The following is a 25531-nucleotide window of genomic DNA, read 5'->3' on the forward strand; positions in this document are numbered from 1 at the left end:
GAGGAAAAATAAAATAAGCAAATATATAGAGAAATGAGTAAACACATACAAATCCACAAACTACCAAACAAACAAATGAATAAACAGACACTTCAACAAAAAATTAAATAAAGTAAATAAGTTTAAGTAAAGACAAGATGAGACTATATTTACCAACCTCACATCTAAAATTAAAACAAAAGAAAAAAAATCAGCCTATTCCCGCCGACACACATTATTAATTTTGACATTTACTAATTATTTCGTATACAGACAAGACATAAATTGACCTAAGTTTGTATGAGTTTATTATAACATTAACAGCCTAATGAACTTAACGACTTTTGCGTTTATAGTAGGCTACTCTCTCTCTCTCTCTCTCTCTCTCTCTCTCTCTCTCTCTCTCTCTCTTAAATGTCGTAGCCTAGCAAACCACAATAGACTGCAAAAATCTTCCCTCTTAATTACCTGAACAAAAAATTAAAGTTTAACTCACTAATTAACCGCCTGACGTTGAGTAACTATAAGAGGTTTCGTCCTTGGATGCTGAAAAAAAATTAAAATATATAAGTTTCGTCCCTGGGAATGCTAAAACTGATGAAAATAAATGTCTCCTCCAATAGAATTTACATCACGGTGGAAAGGGAAAGAAAACGAGGTAAAGGTTGTTCTCTCTTCCCTCCACGCCCCTTAAGCTACTATAATTAATTTCGTCCTTGAAGATGCTAAACAAAATAACGAAAAGAATATAAGTTTCGTCCCTGGAAATGATAAAACAGAAGACAATAAATGTGGTAATGTGTTAGTTTTACATATTGGCGGAAAGAGAAAGAAAACGAGGTAAAGGTTGTTCTCTCTTCCCTCCACGCCCCTAAGTTACTATAATTAATTTCGTCCTTGAAGATGCTAAACAAAATAACGAAAAGAATATAAGTTTCATCCCTGGAAATGATAAAACAGAAGACAATAAATGTGGTAATGTGTTAGTTTTACATAATGGAGGAAAGAGAAAGAAAACGTGGTAAAGGTTGTTCTCTCTTCCCTCCACGCCCCTTAAGTTACAAAATTAGTTTCGTCCTTGAAGATGCTAAATAGAATAAAGAAAAGAATATTAGTTTCGTCCCTGGAAATGATAAAACAGAAGACAATAAATGTGGTAATGTGTTAGTTTTACATCATGACGGAGAGAGAAAGAAAACGAGGTAAGGGTTGTTCTCTCTCCCCTCCACGCCCCTTAAGTTACAAAATTAGTTTCGTCCTTGAAGATGCAAAATAGAATAAAGAAAAGAATATTAGTTTCATCCCTGGAAATGCTAAAACAGAGGAAAATAAATATGGCAATGTGTTAGTTCTACATAATGGCGGAAAGGGAGAGAAAACGACGTCCTTATAGGTAGTTTCGACCTTGGATGCTAAACGAAATAACGAAAAGAATAAGTTTCGTCCCTGGAAATGATAAAACAGAATAAAAATAAATGTCAATGTTTTAAGTGTTTACATCATGGCGGCAGGGCGGAGAGAAGATAAGTTATTTTCCTTCCTCCACGCTCCCACGTTACTCTAATTCCTCAATCACCTGTCCCCAGCATGCTTTCATAACCTTATCTTACTCCTGGATACTCACATGGCGTTACAGGGACCCGCTGGAGGCTGAAAACAGGTAATTTATCTTATCCCTCGACACGCAACTCCCCTCACCAGCCATTTTTAAAACCCTGCTGAAGATTTTGCCTTTGTAACGGGATCTCCCTCTTGTGTTCCCTTTTAGCTTTGTTTTTCTCATTATTTCCCTCTTTTTCTCATAACTTGGTATATGTTTTTAGTTTATTTTTTATACTGGTGTTCCTTCCCATGCGTTCCTTCTTATTGCGGTCTGTTTTCTTTTATTTTCTTACTTGATTTCCTTTCGTCTTCCTTGTAATGCGTGCTCCCCCCCCCCCCCCCTGTAGTTACGTCATACCTCACAGCTCTACCTATGTAATAAACGACTTAATTTTCGTCTTTTCATATCAGTATTCTGAATAATTTTGGCAAGTTCTTAGTTCTGCCTTTCATGAGTCAGGATGTAGAAGAGAAGAATGGAAGGGAGAAGAAAGGGGGGGAGAAGAGAGGAGAGAGAGAGAGAGAGAGAGAGAGAGAGAGAGAGAGAGAGAGAGAGAGAGAGAGAGAGAGAGAGAGAGAGAGAAAGGAAGGAAAGGAGAAACAGAGGAGGAAAAGAAGAAGGGGAGGAGAAAAGAAGAAAGGAAGGGGAAGAGAAGGAGAAGCAGAGGAAGAAAAGAAGAAGAGGGACAGGAGAGAAAAGGAGAAGAAAGGAAGGGGAAGAGAAAGTGAGAGGAAGAAAAGAAGAAAGGGAGGAAAAAAAAGGAGAAAATTGGGTGTTGCGTCATGTGTTTTCCTGACCTGTGTTGTTTTCCTCCATTTCTCGTAAATTTTCATACTGGACTTTACTTTCATTCCTTGGCGTTCCACTGTTTAACTTCTCCTCTTACTTCCTCTCATACTTATCTCTTACTTTCTCCAATGCGCTCCCTAAAGAAGATCAGGTCCTATACAGTTCCCTGGTAGACCCAACGCACATATCAATGAAATCACGATACACTATAGGCTTAACATGCAATAAAAACCTTAAAGCAACATTTGAAACACAATTACTACTCCTTCCATGACACCAAGAAAAAAGAAAAGTCCTCTAAATAAAAAAAATATATATAAGGAAATTGAAGTGTATATATTTCCCTAAGACACACATATAGAAAAAAAGTTAAAGTTGCAACGTTTCCAAATATACACACTTTATTATAAGACAACCTTACATGTATATACAATGTGTGTGTGTGTGTGTGTGTGTGTGTGTGTGTGTGTGTGTGTGTTCCCTCATTCCTCACATTAAATAATCATATATACCATTGACTCATCCATGACTGACAAGAAAACTTCAACAAAATCTACAAAATAATACAAAAGATACACAGTTCATGCCCAAAGGTGACAAAAAAAGTTACAGTAATAATAAATATGACCAAAAACAAGAATAATAATAATAAAAATAAATGGGTGCTTCCGTAAAGAGACAACAGCTCCTACAACTCTTTTTGCTGCCCCCTGTACTGTAAAAAATAGAGATAATAATGACTTCTCAGGTTAGATTACTCCTGTTAGTACTGCTAGAAATGATATAAACACACTAACACAAACACTAACAGATGATATGCATGAAAGGAACACATGTCTCGTATCTGTTTATATGTTCAGAGGTATATGTACACTTTTATTATGGTGAAAGGGATGCCAACAAAATGCAGCTCCTATACAAAAATAATGGAAATAAGAGGGAGATGGAGATAGGAAGGCATGCAGAGATAGGAAAATATGCAGCTCCTATACAAAAATAATGGAAATAAGAGGGAGATGGAGATAGGAAGGTATGCAGAGATAGGAAGATATGCAGCTCCTATACAAAAATAATGGAAAAGAGTGAGATGGAGATAGGAAGGTAAGCAGAGATAGGAAGATATGCAGCTCCTATACAAAAACAATGGAAAAACTAGGGAGATGGAGATAGGAAGGTATGCAGAGATAGGAAGATATGCAGCTCCTATACAAAAATAATGGAAATAAGAGGGAGATGGAGATAGGAAGGAATTGTTGCAGCAGGGAAGTCAAACAACAGATGAAAAGATGAGATAAAAGAGGGAGAGATGGGAAGGAATTGTTGAAGCAGGAAAGTTAAACAAAAGATGAAAAGATGAGATAAAAGAGGGAGAGATGGGAAGGAATTGTTGAAGCAAGGAAGTTAAACAACAGATAGAAAAATAAAAAGGGAGAAGATGGGAAAGATTTGTTGCAGGAGACTTCAAACAAATATGAAAAAGAAAAATACAGTAGATGAAGATGGGAAAGAATCATTGCAGCAGAGAAGTGAAACAATAGATAGAAAAATATAAAGGGAGATGAAGATGGGAAAGAACTGTACCAGGAGAGACTTCAAACAAATATGAAAAAGAAAAATACAGTAGATGAAGATGGGAAAGAACTGTAGCAGGAGAGACTTCAAACAACAGATAGAAAAATATATATGGAGATGAAGATGGGAAAAATATGTTGAAGCAAAATCCTCAAACAAAAGATGTGAAAAAAAAAAACAGAGGACGATATGGGAAGACCTCCAACAAAACAAGGTAAACAAAAGCTACTTAAAACTATCCATACAGTCACATTCAACCAAATAAATCATAACCAATCCAAACATTATTACAGAAAAACAAAACCTCCACAGACACAACACAAATGTCTTTCTGTACTAAGCTGAACACATCAACAAAACTTACAAAACCACGGGCGATATTCTTAAACATTTCCGCACCCTACCTCACATAATCATCAAGGCTTTCATAGCTTTCAACATTTCCAGGGGTAGTTTAATGATCCCGGTGGTAGTTTGACCCTTCCTCTGTACCCTGAACCTTAAAAAAAAACACCTATAGTTGATGTGAGGGGCGGAAACGTCTACGAATGCCAAGCCATGTATCTAACACACTCCACAAAATGATTCCCAAGTATACAAAAGGCACAGAAAAAAATAGTTTGCATACCGATATATTTGTGCGATACCATTCTGCTACAGCTACACAAAATATGGTATTATGTATGTATACTTTCCGGGACGAAACGACTTCACACACGTATCGTTTTATTATGTATGCTGATGTTGTGCAGGAAGCTCGTCTCTCAACCCACCACACAACACTGAGCCTGTCTGTCTGTGTTGCTTCCAGGCCTCTCCGCAACACCACCGGCAGAGTTAGATTAAAAAACTGACCCACTTTAATGAGTATGCACTATCATGGAAGCTTTTAGTTCACAGATAGCAAGTTAATTCCAAACTGTTGCTGTCTTTTTCAGTGTCTAAGTCTCCAATTTGGAAACCCGACCAGGTCACGCACACACACGCACACACACACGTTACGTCAGTCCCTTCGTAAGGTAACTCCGCATCAATAGTACATCACGTCGCTCCCTGTGCAGCCTTAGTAGCAGAGCATCCATGGGAGGTACGCTACACACCTTCAGCACCCAAAGACTTACAACTCCTAAATGACAAGTCCAGGCACAAAGTCAACAAAAGGATCTCATTACATGGAGGATTCTGCACTGGATGACTTTTCCCAACCTTGACAGCATTGAGTGTTGATTTCCCTCTTTCTGGCACATATTCAGTAATGGACCTAAATAACTCCTGCATGGAAAGCACAGGCACAAATTCAACAAAAGGATCTCAGTATATGGAGGATTCTGCACTGGATGACTTTTCCCAACCTTCATAGCATAGGGTGTGAATTTCTCTCTTTCTGGCACATATTCAGTAATGGACCTAAATAACTCCTGCATGGAAAAGTACAGGCACAAATTCAACAAAAGGATCTCAGTATATGGAGGATTTTGCAATGGATGATTCTCCCAACCTTGACAGCATTGGGTGTGAATTTCTCTCTTTCTGGCACATATTCAGTAATGGACCTAAATAACTCCTGCATGGAAAGCACAGGCACAAATTCAACAAAAGGATCTCAGTATATGGAGGATTTTGCAATGGATGATTCTCCCAACCTTGACAGCATTGGGTGTGAATTTCTCTCTTTCTGGCACATATTCAGTAATGGACCTAAATAACTCCTGCATGGAAAAGTACAGGCACAAATTCAACAAAAGGATCTCAGTATATGGAGGATTTTGCAATGGATGATTCTCCCAACCTCGACAGCATTGGGTGTGAATTTCTCTCTTTCTGGCACATATTCAATAATGGACCTAAATAACCCCTGCATGGAAAGCACAGGCACAAATTCAACAAAACGATCTCATTACATGGGTGATTCTCCCAACTTGGACAGCATTGGGTGTGAGCTGTCATTCTTTCTACACACGTTCAACAAAGCAGTTAGACACATGGAGGCTTTCACAGTAATTAAAGGGAAGGCTCTGCTCTGGATGACTTTTCCCAACCTTGACAGCATTGGGAGTCCATTGTCATCTTCACACCAGGGAAATAATCATCGGAACAACAGACAATAGAGGTTTCAGTAAATGGGGGACTTTGCACCACTTTGTCTTAACCATGATGGCACAGGTTGGTTATTTTCATCTTAACGGCAAAAATATAAAGTGGAATTCAGTGTGTGGAGACTTTAAGAGTCGTATTAAGAGACATTTCGCCGCCCAGGAACACATATTTGACAAGGCTTTCGTAAGAGTTGTGGGCATTTCCAGGGGTACTTTTATGACCCTAGTGGTAGTTTCATCCTTCCTCTGTACCATGAGCATAAAAAAACACTCATTAGAACCTGATTGATCCCCCCTTTGACCTTTAGATATAGCTGATGTGAGAAGGCAAAGTGTTTTGTAATACCAGCCTTCTGCACTAGAGGACTGATTGACTGACTGACTGGGGTGTGCGGTCATGGCATAGACGGCACAGGAGAAATGATCGCTTTACTAGCATAAACTTAACCAAAGGACCTCCTGGCAATCTTATTTTCTGTCCACTGGAAGAGCTGTTCAAACCTTGATGGCTTTGTTATCTCCCCGGCACACCCAACCAAAGGATCCGGTACATGAATGTCTTTGCACCAGAGAATTCGTTCCGACCTTGATACCATTGGTTTGTCTTTCCATGACACATAAGGCTGTATTACAAGTTGAATACAAGAAGTTTTGGGTCCATACAGATTTTGGTTTAGAGGCCGTATTACAAGTTGAATCCGAGAAGTTTTGGGTCCATACAGATTTTGGTTTAGAGGCCGTATTACAAGTTGAATCCGAGAAGTTTTGGGTCCATACAGATTTTGGTTTAGAGGCCGTTTACAAGTTCAATCCGAGAAGTTTTGGGTCCATACAGATTTCGGTTTAGAGGCTGTATTGCAAGTTGAATCCGAGAAGTTTAGAGGCTGTATTACAAGTTGAATCCGAGAAGTTTAGAGGCTGTATTACAAGTTGAATCCGAGAAGTTTAGAGGCTGTATTACAAGTTGAATCCGAGAAGTTTAGAGGCTGTATTACAAGTTGAATCCGAGAAGTTTTGAGTCTCTGCAGAGTTCAGGATGAATAATATTGTAGGGACCTGAAACTCCTCGGATTCGACTTGTAATGCGGCCCATTCACCCAAAGGATCTAAACACAGAGGATTTTGCATTGATGGGCTGATGCATGTGGTGCACCGTTGCCAGATTATCGCACTCAAGAGCCTCGTATTTACCGGTTTCTGAGCCATAGCTATTGCCAAAACACACCAATAATTAACCATTTTAACGATAGCTATATATGAAGGCAGTTATTGGGGTTAAGGAGGCAGTTTTTGGGTCGGAAATCGGCGAACATAGGAAGCTGAGTACGACAATCTGGCAACGTTGAATTGTGGTGTACTAAGTTAACAGGAATGACAGCCACCAAACTCTAGGTGAACTCTTTAACCCGGTAGCAGCGGGGATCATATTTCTCAATGGTCCCTCTAAGCAAGAAAAATGAGAAAAAAATCATCACTCACACAAACCATTTCATAATATATATCAAAAGCATTTGTGATCAGTTTATGCATCAACTATTTTAGGGGGTTTATATCATGGCACAAATTTGGCCCGTCGCTGCTACCGGGTTAAAGCGTACGTAAAGATAACTCTCCTACAGACAACCATTGGAAAAGTGCTTTGTGGGTTTTTGTTTATCTGCTTTCTTCATGCGCCTGAGTTGTTTCCGTTGACATAAAAAGAAAAAGTAATAGTTACCATGCCAGCACAACCCGTTCCAGCGCTTTTTCTAAATCTAACACTGTGTCATTTGTTCCCTTCAGCATATATTGAAAAAATGGAAAAGTTTAAAAATACTTCGGGTCGTATTATGAGACATTTAGTCGCCCAAGAACACATATTTGACAAGGCTTTCATAGGAGCTGTGGGCATTTCCAGTAGAAGTTTTATGACCCTGGTGGTAGTTTGACCCTTCCTCTGTACCGTGAAAGAAACACTCATTAGAACCCGACTGACCCCCTATTTGGCCTTTAAAAATAGATGATGTGAGAAGCGAAACTGTCTTATAATATCAACCTACATGTTTCCCATTGAATGTTAACAGTGTAAGAATGTTCCTCATTAAAAATATCACTTATGCCCCGATATAGCCTGTGCCTCAGTCTGCCCCAAGCTTACTGGCAGTGGGTGGCAAACATTATTATCTTCTGTTCGACGTTTACATAGTGTCTTCTTGACCCGAGTGGTGTTGCATCCTGAGCCTTGTACCGCCCAGGCAAAGGACCGCTGCCGTGATACAAAACGGGCCTCCTGACCTCTCTTGGTTCTTCTACAGTGTAAGAACCATGAAAATATATCTAAACTTCCTAATTCTCTAATTATGAAAATAGTTTGGGAAGGCATATCTTATTGTAGTCATAATCTCTGCTTGGATTCCGCAAATTTAAGTACCATTCCTCAGATACCTGCTCAACACACCGACAGTTATTCATTAGTCAAAAAAATACGCTTAAAGAAAAGATACATCTCCAGCTGCAACAAACTTAATGAATACATGTATATACACACGTCCCTTGCATAAGTGTTAATTCCTAAGAGTAACTCAAGCCGAGATGAACGGTTCCCGAACTCACCAACGAAACGCCGCACTCCCAAACAAACTGTACAGCCTTATGTTACGCTTGCTTGTGTCATGGTTTGGAAACTGAAAACGAGAGAAGAAAATGTTCATCGAGCTTGGCCCCGTTCTGCGACTACGTCAACCTCAAGACAGGAGCGGCGTCCCTTCCCCGAGCTCCACATCACTGGAGTAGTTTGTTGGCGGTGTGGACCAGGCTGTGTGCAGTGTACCATTCCAAGTAACACTCATGGCAGGTGAAAAATAGCTCTGAAAAGTGTGAGGCGTTCGGAATAACAAAGGTACAAGCATTCATTTAAAAAGTAAGGAATTCACTGATAAAGTTTGGCTCATCTCTGTGTTCCAAGAGTTACAGGATTGTGATGAAGCTTTCCCGGAAAAATATTTGGGGTTAACACATTTCATAATTATTTCCCTTGCCATTTCCACTTTCTGCTGCCACGAAATGAGAAAAAAAAGAATGAATGTTAAACAGTCATGTACCACAAGTCATCACACAAGACAGGAAATTTTATAGAGCCTAGTGCTGGCAAAACCTTTCTACTGACCTCGGTAGTTCTTCCGATTCTAGTCTCAACTGAAAACAATAAAAATTCGGTCTGTTCAAAATGAATCTCGATAATCTTTCTGTTGACAATGAGCGTTTATCACGGGGTTCAGTTTCCGAGAATGGCTATATTTTCTAGAGTGCAATCTTTCGCCCCTCAATTCAACCTCCTAGAACAGTTTGTTTGTTTGTTCTAATGAGTTGTTTTTTTAAGTACAATCTTTTATCTTTCAGTTCAGTTTCTCAACATTCTTTTCCTCGTTTCTGCGTTTTAGCCATGGATTTTCTTATAACGCACTCTTAAGCTGTTTTCCTCACATACGCACATAAAACTAAGACCCACCAGTCCCAAATTGACATCCCTTTTATCCCTGGAATATCTTTTTTTCGTCTAACGAGTACAACTTTTATCCCTCAGTTCAATTTCCATTAAGTTTTTTTTCCTGAGTACAAGATGGAATGGCGCAGCACACAACCTGGCCCACAGTCCCTAGGTGAGGATAGGAAGAGGCCTTCCCTGGGACACTGAGGCCCTGGCAGGCTATGGAACACTGGGCCACAGCTGAGTGAGGGAGACACTAGGAGGAGTATACCTGAGGAGAGTCTAGAGAACATGTGACGAAGGGTGCGACCTCCAATCTGTATGCACCAATTAATACTCGTCACAATAAAAACAAACAAACAAAAAAAAAAAACTTACTTGAGGAAATTAAGCTCGGGCATGAAAATGAACTCTTTGTCGTAATGAAGATCAATGGACATTATTTTTGTGAGTTAATTCCAGTTGGTGATGACAGAGTAGAGTTTTTTGTGGTCTATGCATTGTCAGAATCTTGAAGATGTACCCAGACTCCATAAAAACACTATCGTATCAGTAACCATTCAAATCTCACACGACTCTTGCAGTAACAACACCTCAGTTTAATTTCTCGGAGCAGTTTTATTTTTCCTGATACGAGTATTAAGTGGAGCGTACAGACTGGCACACACACACCCCCCTTAATGAAACAAAAGAAACCAGTAAACAATGAACCTTGGGAGGATGAGAGGAACACTACGATGCTACGCCCATGAAGGTGAGGTATGACTTTTCCCCGCAGTGCTGTCCCTCCTCCTCTTCTTCCGCCACGATGAGAGAAATCTACAACTTACGACATTTGCTGTAGACCCTCCATTTAGCGCGTTTTATTCATGGATTTTCTTATAACGCACCCCTAAGTAGTCTTCCTCACATACGCACACACGAAACTAAAGCCCACCTGTCCCCAATTTGATATATCCCATTGAAATAACCCCTTCATACAGCGGGAATGCTTTAGTATGCGTTAAATGAAGGGTCCTCCGTACATTCTCTTTTACACCAGTCCTGAGAAGTATCTAGCATCCTCTTAACTACTGGCAAGACTCGTGACAAAAATAGTTCCCAGGTATATGTATCGGCCGTGGAAAAGAGGCGGCATTTGAGAGCAAGATTGGAAATGTATGGAGTTTGATTTTGTATTTAGATTTCTGGCTGGAAGGCTCTTGAATGCGAGTAGTCCATGGGTGTATGTTTTATTTATCAAACGGACGCCTCACTATTTCTCCTTCTTGGTTTCTTCCGGGTCCGAGGCGTTGTTCTGTTTTTCCTCCTTTGCTTCCTCCTTCGAGCTCTCGCCGTTGGACATTTCCTCAACTCCGGATTCTTCGTTCTCTTGGTCAACCTTTTGGAAGTCGATGTCCTTGGTGATGTCGCTCAGCATCTCGTTGAAGTTTTCACTCTCCTCGCCGTTAGAATTGCCCCCAATTTTGGCGTTGGCAGTTGTGGTCTGAAAGAGATGGAAGAAACATCATTGCATCGTTACTGCCACTTTTCTATGTTTTTGCGTCTATTATGTCTGATATTTAGCCTTTCATCTGTCTCCATTATCAAACTAACGAATAAAAACTGAGATGGAGAGATTGGTGGCCAGAGATTGAATGTCAGACGTTAATCTTCAACTTTCTGCTGCCTAACAATCCCTTAACCCCCCTTTCTTTCTTCTCTTCTCTTCCTTCCTTTCCATCTTCCTTCCATCCTTCTTTCCTTTCCTTCTTCCTTCCATCCTTCTTTCGTTCTTTCTTTCCTTTCCTTTTTCCCTTCTCTTCTTTCCTTTCCTTCTTCCCTTCTCTTCCTTCTTTCCATCCCTCCATCCTTCTTTCCTTTCCTCCTTCCTTCCTTTCAACCTTCTTTCCTTCCCTCTATCCTTCCTTCCTTCCTGCCGCTCAACAATCACCTGCTCCGGGATGGTGATTGGCGCCTCATCCTCCCTCTTTCCCGGTCGCTTGCGAGAGAAGGACGCGGCTCGGGCGGCCGGCGTGCGTCTCTGTGGTGACTCGGGGTTCCTGACAACAGAAGAGAGAAATGTTTAAATGACAGGGAGAAAAACATCATTATTAGGGTGTGTGACTTGGGGTTTCTGGTCATGGAGGAGAGAGATATTCATATTAAAGGAGAAACTTATAATTATTAGGTTATGTTTGATAATTAAGCTTTTACTTCCATATAGTGTGCACTTCAAGAAAATGTTACAGTTGAGAAATTAGGTAATGCATAAAAAGTGAATCATATCATTTAGTACGAACTTCTGGGAAAAATAATGCACATGAGAAATCAGGTACTGTACTATATATGAATTACTGTCAAGATGAAAAATGATAAACATCCAAAATTTTGACAATACAACCTTAATCCTTTACTTCAGCTTCATTCTACGTTTTCATATGTGAGTATTGGAAGAGCTTATACAAATTGGCAAACTTATCCTTAACCTCTTGACTGCGGATTTCCAACAAGAAGACATTACCAAGCTACAGGGATGGATCAAAAAGTGGCTGGTACAATTCAATGAAGAAAAATGTGAAGTCCTGCACCTTGGGAGGGGATACCCAGCACACCAATACCACATGGGAAACACTCCACTATCCACCACAGAGGCAGAGAAAGACCTGGGACTGTATGTTACCAAGCTACCAGGGAAAGCCAAATTCATTCCAATCACAGTGGACGGGTTAGCAGTGAATAAGAACATGAACAAGTAAAAATCAAAAGACACGAACACCTGAGGAAACAGAAACAAAAAAGCCAAGCCACACGTCATCATTTCCAGCATCACACAAACACACAGCACCGCCAACCCACCTGAAGGAGACCCGCCGCTTCTTGTGTGTCCAGATGTACTTGTCGAGGCGCGTGAAGCGATACTTGAACTTCATGCGCTCCTTGATCTTCTGAGGGATGACCGACAGGGTGGTGAGGGTGTTGCCCAGGAAGAGGAGGAAGAAGAGAGCTGCCAACGTGTAAACCTGAGGAGAAAGAGGAACAAAAAGAGTCAGCAATCTATAGCACTAAGGTTGGTATTGTCAAATGCTCCCACCCCTCACACAAACTATTTCCAGAGGCCATAAAGGAGGTTAATCTAGTTCTAATGAGTGTTCTTTTAGGTTCACGGTACATAAGACGGCTCAAACTACCACTAGGGTCATAAAAGTATCCCTGGAAATGCCCTAAACTCCCACGAAAGACTAGTAAATTACGTGTTCTTGGGCGCAGAAATGTTTAAAAATATGGCCCTCAGGCTGGATTCATTGCTCTCTCGGTAACCTCACTCCAGGCTCTGTTTCTTCATCTTCTCCCATCTCTAGTTTATCTCTATACTCCTGTTTTTATCTCCCTCTTTCCCTTCATACTGCTCTTTCACCTCTTTGTTATACACTGTTTATTTTTTGGATACTTTCAGGTCTAAGAACATATATTTCCAAAAGGCATAAAGGAGATAAGTTAGGTTCTCATGATTTCCAAAGGGCATAAAGGAGATTAGTCAGTTTTTCATGAGCGTTTTTCACATTCAAGGTTTTGTGGCTCCATCATGATATCACTAGGCTCATTAAACTACCCTTGGAAATAGCCTGACTCACAAAACTACCCTTGGAAATAGCCTGACTCACAAAACTACCCTTGGAAATAGCCTGACTCACAAAACTGCCCTTGGAAATACCCTGACTCACAAAACTGCCCTTGGAAATACCCTGACTCACAAAACTGCCCTTGGAAATACCCTGACTCACAAAACTACCCTTGGAAATAGCCTGACTCACAAAACTACCCTTGGAAATACCCTGACTCACAAAACTGCCCTTGGAAATACCCTGACTCACAAAACTACCCTTGGAAATAGCCTGACTCACTGACTCACAAAACTGAAATATCCTGACTCACAAAACTACCCTTGGAAATAGCCTGACTCACAAAACTGCCCTTGGAAATACCCTGACTCACAAAACTACCCTTGGAAATACCCTGACTCACAAAACTGTCCTTGGAAATAGCCTGACTCACAAAACTACCCTTGGAAATACCCTGACTCACAAAACTGCCCTTGGAAATACCCTGACTCACAAAACTACTCTTGGAAATACCCTGACTCACAAAACTACCCTTGGAAATACCCTGACTCACAAAACTACCCTTGGAAATACCCTGACTCACAAAACTGCCCTTGGAAATAGCCTGACTCACAAAACTACCCTTGGAAATACCCTGACTCACAAAACTACCCTTGGAAATACCCTGACTCACAAAACTACCCTTGGAAATAGCCTGACTCACAAAACTACCCTTGGAAATACCCTGACTCACAAAACTGCCCTTGGAAATACCCTGACTCACAAAACTACCCTTGGAAACAGCCTGACTCACAAAACTACCCTTGGAAATACCCCGACTCACAAAACTACCCTAGGAAACAACCTAACTCACATGCCACTCCGCCCTGTCGCTGAAAGAGAGCAGGTACAGCGTGTAGGCGTTGTACAGCTCCCAGACGTAGCCGATGAGCAGGAAGGGGATGATGAAGCCCAGCCCACGCCACATCCAGAAGTGGAAGCCCTCGACGGTGATGTCCATGTTGTGGCGCTCACCCAGGGCCTTGAGGCGGTACAGACACCCTCGCTGGTACATGAACAGCAGGTACTGGACAAAGCCTGGACGAAAGAGAAATGTATACTAACTAAGGGGAGACAAAAGAAATTACTATCTAATGTTTTGCTGTCAATTTCAATAAATATTTATCCCATACGAGCAAACTTAGCTTTATTCCAGCCATATGTATACAGAAAATCTAGCTTGCCTCCAATATAACACTGCAATACAAAGCCTGACAAAAAATATATATACTAACTCATAATAGACAAAAAAGGGAAGAGGAGAATAGTATGAAATAGAACTTAGGGAAGGCTTCAATGCTTCTCACCGCAACACTTACAGATGAAGAAGAAGAAAAGGAAGAACAGAATGAAACAGAATATGTGGAAGGTTACAATGTTTCTACCTTACAAGCAGATAAAGATGAAGAAACCAGCATGAAATAGAACCTGTCGAACGTTCCAATGCATCTCTTCACAACACAAGCGCGGGACTTACTGATGTAGATGTTGAACAGCATGAATTGTCTCCTAAAGGCATAGTAAGTCTCCCCATTGGGCCAGATGAGCAGGATCCCTGAGAGAACCGTGGATATGAAGTGATGTGCGCGCCACCACCCCTTGATCCGAGACCCATTCACCTGGGAAGACAGAGCGTGAAGGGTAACTCTCGTATATTAACTTACGTATCACATGTTCCGAGAAATATCATGACGTGAAGAAGTGGAAAAAGAAGAAAATTATGCTTACCTTGAGGATGCTTTCCCTGATGGTGAGTGTGCAGTAGTACCAGACCAGCAGGAACATGTGCAGCAGGTCCGCTATCCTGGAAGACACACGCTCGGTAAACAGACAAAGACATGGCTATCGACCTATTAAAGAAGCATTCAATATTGGGTCGTCTCTTATGTCCTTATTATAGCTGCATTCACTGAGGGGTTGTGGATTATCTTATTATATTAGCATACATTGAGGGTCTATCCTGGAAAACAGACACATGGTAAGGAGACACAAAGGACATGGCTACACATATGTCCTTATTATAGCTGCATTCACTGAGGGGTTGTGGATTATCTTATTATATTAGCATACATTGAGGGTCTTTTCTTGTGGTCTATCCTGGAAAACAGACACATGGTAAGGAGAGACAAGGACATGGCTCTCACACTATTAAAGAAGCATTCAATATCGGGTCCTCTCTTATGTCCTTACTATGGCAGCAATCACTAAGGTATTTTTTATTATCTTATTACATTAGCATACATTGAGGGTTTTTTCTAATGGTCTTATTACAGAATTCACTGAGGTATATTTTCACACCCTTCAAATTGTTGGGTCGTTAAGTTGTGTGTGACTCTTAGAATACAGCACCTTATCCCAGCAACACTATCAAAACAATGCTCATCCTCTATCAACAACTCCATGCCTTTATTTCTAACCCTTGTGTGACAGCATGAAGTGGCAATCATCAAGCAATCAATCATGTACTAAATTCTTACAGGAGGGAGGCTCAACAATAAAAAGCCAGTCACGCAACACACGGAGGAGGAGGAAACAGACCTGATATTGGTGAAGAGGTTGAAGGTGGAGATGGCGATGGCCACTAGATTAATGACGAGCTTGAACTTCTCGTACTCATCCTTATATCGGTACCTGCAAGGGAGGACGTTCTTATTTATCTATTCATCTATTTATTTATTATTTATTATGAGGTACTGTATACATCATCAGTACCTGAACCCCATTTTCTACACCAGATAAAGGGCCGCTTTCGCAGTCACTTTGTTTGTTTTGATCGTTACCAATGGCAGGGATCGACGCTATAATTTTCCACATGAAACTGGCCTATTGGGTAGTGGCGGCTGCAGAGGAAGCGAGAGGTGCTGAGAGTGTGTGGCAAGGTGCGGAGCTAGGCTAACCCCGCAGCTGCCACTACCCCATCGGCCAGTTTAACGTATAAATACTATAGCAGCGATCGCCGCCATTGGTAACGATCAATACAAACAAAACGACTGTGAAAGCAGCCCATAGTGATGCCTACACTCAACCAAATCAATGACAAAACGATGAACACCCACCATCACTTAGTCCCCCAAACCTAGCCATGCATAAACAGTATTGTACCACTGGCCTGAATCACAAGCACTGCTGCCAGATTAGCGGTTGGTCTTAACCCCTTGGCTGTGGATTTCCTACAAGAAGACGTCACCAAGCTACAGAAATGGATCAAAAAGTGGCTGCTACAGTTCAATGAAGAAAAATGTAAAGTCATGCACCTTGGGAGGGGATATCCAGCATACCAATACCACATGGGAAACACTCCACTATCCACCCCAGAGGCAGAGAAAGACCTGGGAGTATATGTTACCAGGCTACTAGTGAAGGCCAAATCCATCCCAATTGCAGCGGATGGGTTAAGGAACTGATCATAACATATTCTAGTAAACACCAATGACATAAATTTTGTAAAAACTCATGGTTGACAAATTTCCCGGCATTGCACTTTTGAAACAATTTTATACTTTTCCTTTCTCTTTTTTTAACTGCAGATACTTTAAGCTGGTAACATTCCCAACTCTACCTTTACTTATAGATCATCTCCTAGTCTATTTTAACTGCAGATACTTTAAGCTGGCAACATTCCCAACTCTACCTTTACTTATAGACCATCTCCTATGGTAAAAATAAATAAATCCATAAAACAGACACCAAAAACCGTCCTTAATCAGCCCTTAAAAAATGTCGGCATAAACTAAACTGTGGACTCTGTTACATCACACTGTCCTTCATGACCTCCAGCCTTATCTTGAGACGCCGTTTGACGCTGCTGGGCCTCGGCAACTCAAGTGATAACGGTGATTAGTTTGAGCTCCCTTTGTTTTACTGGAGAAAGGGAGTGATGATGCTGATAATTCATGAGAGGATATATTGGATATAGTGTGTGTGTGTGTGTGCGTGTGTGTGTGTGTTCCTACTAGATTATGTATTTACAAGCTTGAGTTGACCTTGTTGTGTTGGACCTTTACTTTCAAGACACTTATTACTTGGTGGTTTAGTTAAATCCAAAAAGAGATAATTCCCTCTGGCCCCATCATGACACTTTTAAATCAATTCTTCATGACTGTACAAGCCTTTCCTTTTCCAACTTTCCACATGACCACATTCCAACACTGTCTCCTACACTCTTATTTCATCTATATTAAGAACACAACAATACAAGCCTTTCCTCTACTAACTTTCCACTTGACAGCATCCAAACACTCCCAAACCCTTTTTTCCTTTACAATAAGTAAGAACATGACAACACAAGCTTTCCCTCAACCAACTTCCCACATGACCACATTCCAACACTCCCAAGCCCTTATTTCATCTATACTGAGTAAGAACATAACAATACAATCCTTTCCACTACCAACTATACAGGTCTGACAATACAGGTCTTTCCAATATTAAGTAAGAACATGACAACACAAGCTTTCCCACTACTAACTTTCCACACGACAACATCCCAACACTAACTCCCAAGCCTTATTTCCTTTAATCCCTTGACAGTGGATTTCCTACCATAAGACCTCACCAAGTTACTGGAATGGAGCAAAAAGTGGCTGTTACAATTCAATATAGAAAATGTAAAGTCCTGCACCTTGGGAGGGGATATCCAGCACACCAATACCACATGGAAAACACTCCACTATCCACCACAGAGGCAGAGAAAGACCTGGGACTATATGTTACTAGGCTACCAGGGAAAGCCAAATCCGTGCCAATCGCAGCGGACGGGTTAAAATGAGTAAGAAAATGACGGTACAGGTCTTTCCGCTACCAACTCTCACTATACTCTCCATCCCAAACCCATTTTTCATCTTTATCCAGTGAGAGCGTGACCACAATTAATACAATGCTTTCCTTTTCCAGCACTCCACCCAACTACTTCTACCATGCACCGTCTCCCAAACCCACTTTTCCTCCTTATTGAGTATGGACACGTTGATGTTCCCGAGGATGATCTTAAGGTAAAGGCCGCTCTGCTTGGGGATGTTGTTCTCCATGTCATAGAGCTGAGCCTTCCGCCGGATGAGATCGGTCTGCAGGAGTTCATTCCGCTCATGGTTGTCGGGGTCGTTGGTGTGGTCTAGCCTGCCGGTGGAAAGGGTAAAGGTGTCTCTACCCGTCAAAACAGACCTTGTAGTTAAATGAAGATTCAAAACGTTGTGTAATGGGGTCTGTGGTATAGCCAGACCTTTCATAAATGGCTGTGAAATATGCCAATGGTTTGACTAAATATAGGTGTTAAGTGATTCCTTTAAAGCAAAATAAATGAGGGTGCAAGAAAAATAGTCCTTGTAGTTAAGCGAAGATTCAAAATTTTGCGTAATGGGGTCTGTGATATAGCCAGACCTAATTATAAGTGAATGTGAAATGTGCGAATGGCTTGACTAAATAAAGGTGTTAAGTGATTCCTTTAAAGTCATATAAATGAAAATGAAAGAAAATATGCCAATGGTTCAATCAAATATAGATACTGATCCATTTCTTTAAAGTAAAACACAAAACACTCAAAATAAAACTCAAATTCAGATTAACCACACAAAATTTTCAGTCAAAAACAAATTAACTTGGCTACTGAATTAGGTAATGAATTCATCCCTTGGTATTTCATGGATTCCTTTAAACTAAAACACAAAACACTTAAACTAAAACTCAAACTCAGATTAGCAACCCAAAATTTCAAGTCATATCAAACAAATAAATTCAGTTACTACATTACAATATAAATTCATCCCTTGGTAATTGAGGAGCACAACACACACGCCACAACACAGCACAACAAAAACAAATCCCGGCTTACTTTTTAAGGGACTGTTTGATGACGTTGATGCGATAGCGTTGGTGTGCGATGCCTTTCATGCATTTTGTCTGGAGTTGCGTGAGTTCGTCGAGCTTCTGCCGGTACTCCTTGTGTGCTTTCTGCCGGGGGAAACATTTGAAGTGATGATGTTTTATTATTTCCAGAACCGATGAAGCAGGGTACTATGAGGACTACCGTTTGTACGCATGTAATAACTTAACTTCTTGAATGATCTTTAACCCCTTGACTGCGGATTTCCTACCAGAAGACCTCACCAAGCAACAGGAGTGGAACAAAAAGTGGCTGCTACAATTCAATGAAGAAAAATGTAAAGTCCTGCACCTTCAGAGGGAATATCCAGCACACCAATACTACTTGGGAAACACTTCACTATCCACCACAGGGGTAGAGCAAGACATGGGACTATGTGTTACTATGCTAATACTGAAAGCCAAATCCGTGCCAATCGCAGCAGACGGGTTAAAAGGACAAGTTCAGGGGATTAACTTTTGCAAATATACTGTTTTCCTAAAGGGTCAAATCTGTCTATTAATCAACCATATCATCAGCTTGGAAGGGATGGGGGAATTGTTGACGTTTCCATGAGTGTATACAGTAAATATTAACACCTGTACTGAAGGTAATGTGAGGAGGAGGATTGATGATTATTGGGGCATTATATCTTGGTGCCACAACTACAGGGTCATATGGCACCAGAATGTGAGGAGGAGGACCTGGCCACTCTTTTTTTATTTTTGTTTTGTTTTGTTTTGTTTGTTTGCTTTTACGTGTATGACTATAGCACCGGTAGGCTTTTCCTGAGGGGCCTAGATGGTAGTCGGCCCCAGCCCATCATGGCACAGGCAAGTGTTTATAGTGGCCCCATCTTCTCTTGGTGTTAATAGGTCCATCTCCTTAAATGTATCAGGCTCCCATTACGACTAATTTCTAAGACCACAGAGAATATTAACCGGGTTTTCGTGGGTGACTTTCTAGTTCATCAGGATCACAAAACAGTCCATGAAAAGCCCAGCAAACTTCTACAAGAGTACTTTCAAACAGGCAGACAAAGTTACCAATACATTTAAGAATACAGGTTTTAATAAGGAGGTACCATTTGATACTTTTTTTCTTTACAACAAAGGAAACAGCTCAAATGCACAAAAAAAAAGGAAACAATAATAAAAGAAAAAAAACGCTACTCGCTGCTCCTAAAAAAAACTAATCAAAAGAGGTGGCCGAAAGAGAGGTTAATTTCGGGAGGACAATCACCAAATGTCTAATAACATAAATGAAAATGAAAAAAGATGATAATAAATAGTGAAGGAGTTTGCCTGATTTCCACACTACATGAGGGACTCTGAAGTGATACGTTGCCAAGCCTCACCCATGGACAGCTGATAGAGACTTGACATACATTCATATCACCTGATCTTATGGCCCTTATCACTCTATGGCACTAACACCTAGACTGGCATGCCTCTACCTAACAGTTTTTTTATTTTTTTATTTTACTTTTCAACAACTTACACTTGGACTGGCATGCTTCTCCCTAACAGGTTTTTCTCCTTTATTTACTTATTCATTTTACTTTTGGGTGACATATTCATTCATTCTGAGGCATGGAGGAGAAATAATGCAAGAATGAATTGGGATGACAAACTTTATAGATATATTGACCTAAAATGGAATAGCCAGAAATAATGCGACGCTGAAGTCTATAAAGATATTTACCTAAGATGGAATAGCAAGAAATAATGCAAGAATGAATTAGGAAGAGGAAATTTACAAAGAAAAATACTAAGATGGAAGAAAGTTCACCCCAAGACCCTAAATCTGTTAAGTACGTATTCAAATTTACATTCACTTAATTTTTTGCTTAGACATATTGACCCGGTAGCAGCGACGGGCCAAATTTGTGGCTTTACCGTGTGCAAGCGACGGGCCAAATTTTTGCCATGATGTAAACCCCAAAAAATAGATGATGCATAAACTGATCACAAATGCGTTGATATATGTTATGAAATAGTTTGCGTGAGTGATGATTTTTTTCTCATTATTCTTGCTTAGAGGGACCTTTAAGAAACAATGATCCCTGCAGCTACTGGGTTAAAATACTTGATTGGAAATGTTGTTGGTTAGAGTCTCATTATAATCTCTCAAAAGTCCATTAGTGCCCTTGGCTTGCCCTGTCAGTGTGTCAGATCTGAAGGTGCAGTCTACACCCGAGATAAGGTGCTCCACGTCACCCACTTGTCTTGCTGAATAAAAATCGTTACACTTTCATTTTAAATTCAAGGTTATCTAATTGAGTCTCAGTATTAAATTATGCGCAAGTGTTAATTAAAAGTCGCTTGGTACCATGTTAACTTCAATCAATATCTATTAACACAACTTTTTATGGATAGAGTGTAAGTGCTTCCATCTCCATTTTTTTCATCTATTAATTACCGTATTATCATATTAACTATTTCATGACGTACTGTATCATTTAATATTGGAAAACCATGACAACTACCATTCATACTGATTTCCTCTTAGTAAAAAAATATCCCAATGTAGGAGAATAATAAACAATCTTCAGTAATTTTTTCCTATAAGGGCAAAAGCTGGCTCCTGGACAATCAAGGGGCCCAGTATCCCTGTTCACGTGGCTACACCTATCCCCTGCCCTCCCTATGTGTCTGGGGTTGAATCAGCACTGCTCCCCTATCAGTTATACTCTAATCACCCTGATAAAAGATAAGGCTTCCAAGTCCTCAAGATTCCCTATCACAAACTTCTTAATCCATAAACATCACAAGGAAAATTATTTACGCAACCAGGGGCAGGAAGTAACAGAGATCCACTCGTCATTCACTGTCCCCTCCTCTCCAATATGCCAGTTTATGCAGAGCCCTCCTTCCAAAATCATAAGTTTTAGTAAAGGTCAAAGTCTACATTATCAACTTCAAGCTTCAATTATACAACCAATCAACCATTAAGTTGTAATGAGCACAACTTATGAAGAAAGCATTTGGACCAAGGACGAAAATGAAGAGGTGGATATGAAAATGATTACTACATACTGTAATTATTGTGAAGTATAGTCATTATGTAAGAGCAAAAGATAGTGAGTGTAGAGCAGCAAAATGAGCCAAGCAGCACATGATGAGGTGCATGGGATATAAGCACAAAATCATGAATCGGAAGAAAGGAATAGGAAAGTCACACAGGGGATGGGTAACTGGTGCTCAAGAGGCTCATAAGGAAGAGGAAGCAGGAAGATAAAACTGTGTTTGATCAATGACGCTGCATCATTTCTTCCATATACTTATCAACTGAGGAAAATATAAAATCATGCCACCCTCTGAAGCTTATTTGATATATGAAACCTTGAACATACGTTAAAAAAAATTACATAAGCCAGAATGAAAAGATGTGCTGCTTCATCTTGATTCTTATGAGTCATTAAAAAAATAGTTTCATCCATAAGCTGAAAATATATAGCACTAATATTAGTGATAAAATCATCTGACATATTACATAGTATACATGTGGTTCCTTAGGCCCAACATTTTATGACTTCAAAAACTGTCAAATAAAACAAATCCAAACAAGAATATAATAAAATTCCTTAAAGCAATCATCTGCCAAACCAAACACTTTAAATATGATGATACAGGAGACAAGTATACCTGACAGCCGCACAAGGTTAAAATTACATCGCCCACAAGTGTTTGGCGTGGTGGACTCGTGTACAGCCACATCACCCCAGCATTACACATAAATGTCTTGACATGACTTGCAGAAGTGCAGCTGATGCCTTCCATTTACCAAACACTTGTAGGAAGCTTTAATGATACAGACCCCTGCCCACCCTAACCATAGGAGCTTGGTTGTCTCTATGTTATTTAAGATTAGGCAACACAAATTAAGTTAAATATATACCGTCAGGTAGACCTGGCTATTGTTGAAAGGTAAGAGTTTATTTCTGTGCAATGGTTCCCACAATATATCCAAGACATTGTTACTCTGGAGGGCCCTAAGAGAACCTATACCAGCAGGACCCAGGGAGTACAACACCTCAATTACTGGGAAAGACTCCGACACCTGCGGATGTACATAGATACATAGTGATCTAAGTATGGAAAATTCTGGAGGGCCTGATGCTAAATGTGGGGCAACAAGAAAATTCCCAGCCAAGGAGAGGAAGACTGTGCTACATGACAGGCACACAGGGCAACACTCAGAGGAGGCGAATGCTCATGCTCAACTCCTTGCATAGCGGAGCGCGCCTCTTTAACTGCTTGCCAAAGGAGATCCAGAACCTAACCAGAATACCAGTGGACAGCATGAAACACTTCTTTTGACCTGTGACACTTTGCATCTCTTCTTAGGTCCTCCTCCTCTCGGTCTTCTCTTCTTATTCACACACTTTCCTTTTCAATAGTATGTATGATAGCTTTCCAATTTTCTTTCTTTCAAGCTAGACAAATGGCTCAGTGGACTCCCTGATGAGCCGCCAACACCAGGACACACAAGCTCACACCACAACACCCTCCCTGAAGCCACTCCAACGGTAGAGATTGCTGTGCTAATAACAAGCGAAATAAACCCAGGTAACCCTGTGATAAAACAACAATTAATTTCCTGGGACTGACACACCAATCCCGGCAACACACACACACACATAACCCCACGACCTTGCCCCTACAACCTATGGGTCACACTAACTCTCAGGCCTCCTATTTACCTGTCCAGAACCACAACGCTATTTCTATGGACACAGTATACACTTACACTTAACCTAACACTTAACTTAATGAACACTCACCAAAACAAAGCAACACAAACACCAAAACAACCATAAAAGGATGTAACATTTCCACGTGGCCACCAACACAACCAAAACAAGAGGAAGCAATAAAACACTCCAGAAGCAGAAAGGGGAATACGGTAAACAAGGAATAAGGTAAACAAGGAATACAGTAAACAAGGAATAAGATAAACGAGGAACAAGGTAAACAAGGAATACAGTAAACAAGGAATAAGCTAAATAAGGAATAAGGTAAACAAGGAAAAAGGTAAACAAGAAACACAGTAAACAAGAAATACGGTACACAAGAAATATGGTAAACAAGGAATAAGATAAACAAGGAATAAGCAAAATAAGGTAAATATGGAATAAGATAAACAAGGAAAAAGTTAAACAAGGAATACTAAACAAGGTACAAGGTAAACAAGAAATACGGTAAACAAGGAAAACGATAAACAAGGAATAAAATAAACAAGGTACAAGGTAAACAAGAAATACAGTAAACAAGGAAAACGATAAACAAGGAATCAGATAAACGAGAAAAAAGCTAAACAAGGAATAAGACAAACAAGGCAAACAAGGAATACAGTAAAAAAGGAACAAGGAAAACAAGCTAAACAAGGTAAACAAGGAATACAGTAAAAAAAGGAACAAGGAAAACAAGCTAAACAAGGTAAACAAGGAATACAGTAAAAAAAGGAACAAGGAAAACAAGCTAAACAAGGTAAACAAGGAATACAGTAAAAAAGGAACAAGGAAAACAAGCTAAACAAGGAAAACAAGGAATACAGTAAAAAAGGAACAAGGAAAACAAGCTAAACAAGGAAAACAAGGAATACAGTAAAAAAGGAACAAGGAAAACAAGGAATACGGTAAACAAACAAGATAGACCAGGTAACATTTCCGCGTGGCCCCCAACACAACACAGCCACAGGAAACACGGAAATAACAGACTTGGTCCATATTTACGTACTTCCAGGGCCCTGTACTCGTTGCTGAGGGTCTCCCATTCCTCTATGCAGGTGTCTATGTCGTTGTGCTCCATGGCTGAGGTGCAGGGCAGGCTGAGGTGTGCTCCCCGCCCCGCTCAGCTGACCACTGTAAACACGAGTGACCGACTGACTGACTTGCCCGCTGCAGCTGCTCCTGATGATGACGATGATGCCACCGCCCATTATACAGAATTGCTTCCTTGATTATTTGATTGATAGTTTATTGTTGCAGGTAAACAACAAGGGAGAAGGGAGGAAATGCGTGATAGTTAATAGGGCTAATAACTAATGGTCTTGGTGTTGATGATGTCACCGCTCCTTCATACCTTATTCAACTATCTGCTCTGTTTTTGTACTGATTGATGATTGATAATTTATTTTTGCAAGTACAAACAACAAGGCTCGAGAAGGGTGAAACTATATAATGCGTACTAATGGGGCTAATAAAGAAGGAGACGAGGATTAGTGTATAGCCAGGGAGGAATACAAAGGAAGAAGGGGGAATGGGTACAATATAGAAGGGTGTATTTGCATGTGCGTATATTACCTCCCATTCGTCTCCCTCCCCTCCCTCCTTCCTCCCCTACTAGCTCTCTATTTTTGTCTCCCTTTACCTCCCTTCCCTCCCTTACTACCTACCCTTACGTCACCGCAACCTTGAACCACCCAGAAACTCCTCCCAGTCATCTCTCCTCTCCCTTTTTTTCCTCTGCTCTCTCTCCCTCTTCGCGTTATAACTTCCCTCCTCCTCTATCCCCCTTTTTTTCC

The 25531-nt window shown here is 40.5% G+C and overlaps 1 protein-coding gene and 3 long non-coding RNA genes across 7 annotated transcripts in view; 1 reads left to right on the forward strand and 3 right to left on the reverse strand.

Moving 5' to 3' along the window:
- Nucleotides 1–1899, reverse strand: part of LOC127005470 (uncharacterized) — a 38301-nt gene extending 36402 nt beyond the window's left edge. The window contains exon 1 of the long non-coding RNA XR_007758562.1: nt 1604–1899. This is a non-coding gene — a long non-coding RNA (uncharacterized LOC127005470). The remainder of the gene's footprint in view (nt 1–1603) is intronic.
- Nucleotides 1900–2257: 358 nt separating this feature from the next.
- LOC127005472 (uncharacterized) lies at nt 2258–3735 on the forward strand. Of its 3 annotated transcripts, none has more exons than XR_007758564.1 (2): nt 2258–3472; nt 3546–3735. It is a non-coding gene; the product is annotated as an uncharacterized LOC127005472 (long non-coding RNA). The 3 variants fall into 3 exon arrangements; XR_007758565.1 differs by having other exon boundaries at nt 3619–3735; XR_007758563.1 differs by having other exon boundaries at nt 2258–3401.
- An 827-nt stretch (nt 3736–4562) lies between these two features.
- On the reverse strand, nt 4563–6832 carry LOC127005473 (uncharacterized). Its single transcript, XR_007758566.1, has 2 exons — nt 5296–6832; nt 4563–5149 (listed from the first exon to the last, which is right to left on the reverse strand). It is a non-coding gene; the product is annotated as an uncharacterized LOC127005473 (long non-coding RNA).
- A 3889-nt stretch (nt 6833–10721) lies between these two features.
- On the reverse strand, nt 10722–24911 carry LOC127005471 (transmembrane protein 120 homolog). 2 transcript variants are annotated; one of them, XM_050874361.1, is made up of 10 exons: nt 24745–24911; nt 18974–19092; nt 18085–18261; nt 15685–15777; nt 14875–14950; nt 14624–14765; nt 13961–14184; nt 12344–12507; nt 11439–11547; nt 10722–10991 (listed from the first exon to the last, which is right to left on the reverse strand). In XM_050874361.1, the coding sequence occupies exons 1-10, from the start codon at nt 24814–24816 to the stop codon at nt 10761–10763; spliced, it is 1407 nt and encodes a 468-aa protein (XP_050730318.1). In that variant the 5' UTR covers nt 24817–24911; the 3' UTR covers nt 10722–10760. The 2 variants fall into 2 exon arrangements, with proteins under 2 accessions (XP_050730318.1, XP_050730317.1); XM_050874360.1 differs by having other exon boundaries at nt 18085–18288.
- Nucleotides 24912–25531: the final 620 nt, after the last annotated feature.

The sequence above is a fragment of the Eriocheir sinensis genome, chromosome 30 (genome assembly GCF_024679095.1).
Source record: "Eriocheir sinensis breed Jianghai 21 chromosome 30, ASM2467909v1, whole genome shotgun sequence".
NCBI lineage: Eukaryota > Metazoa > Arthropoda > Malacostraca > Decapoda > Varunidae > Eriocheir > Eriocheir sinensis.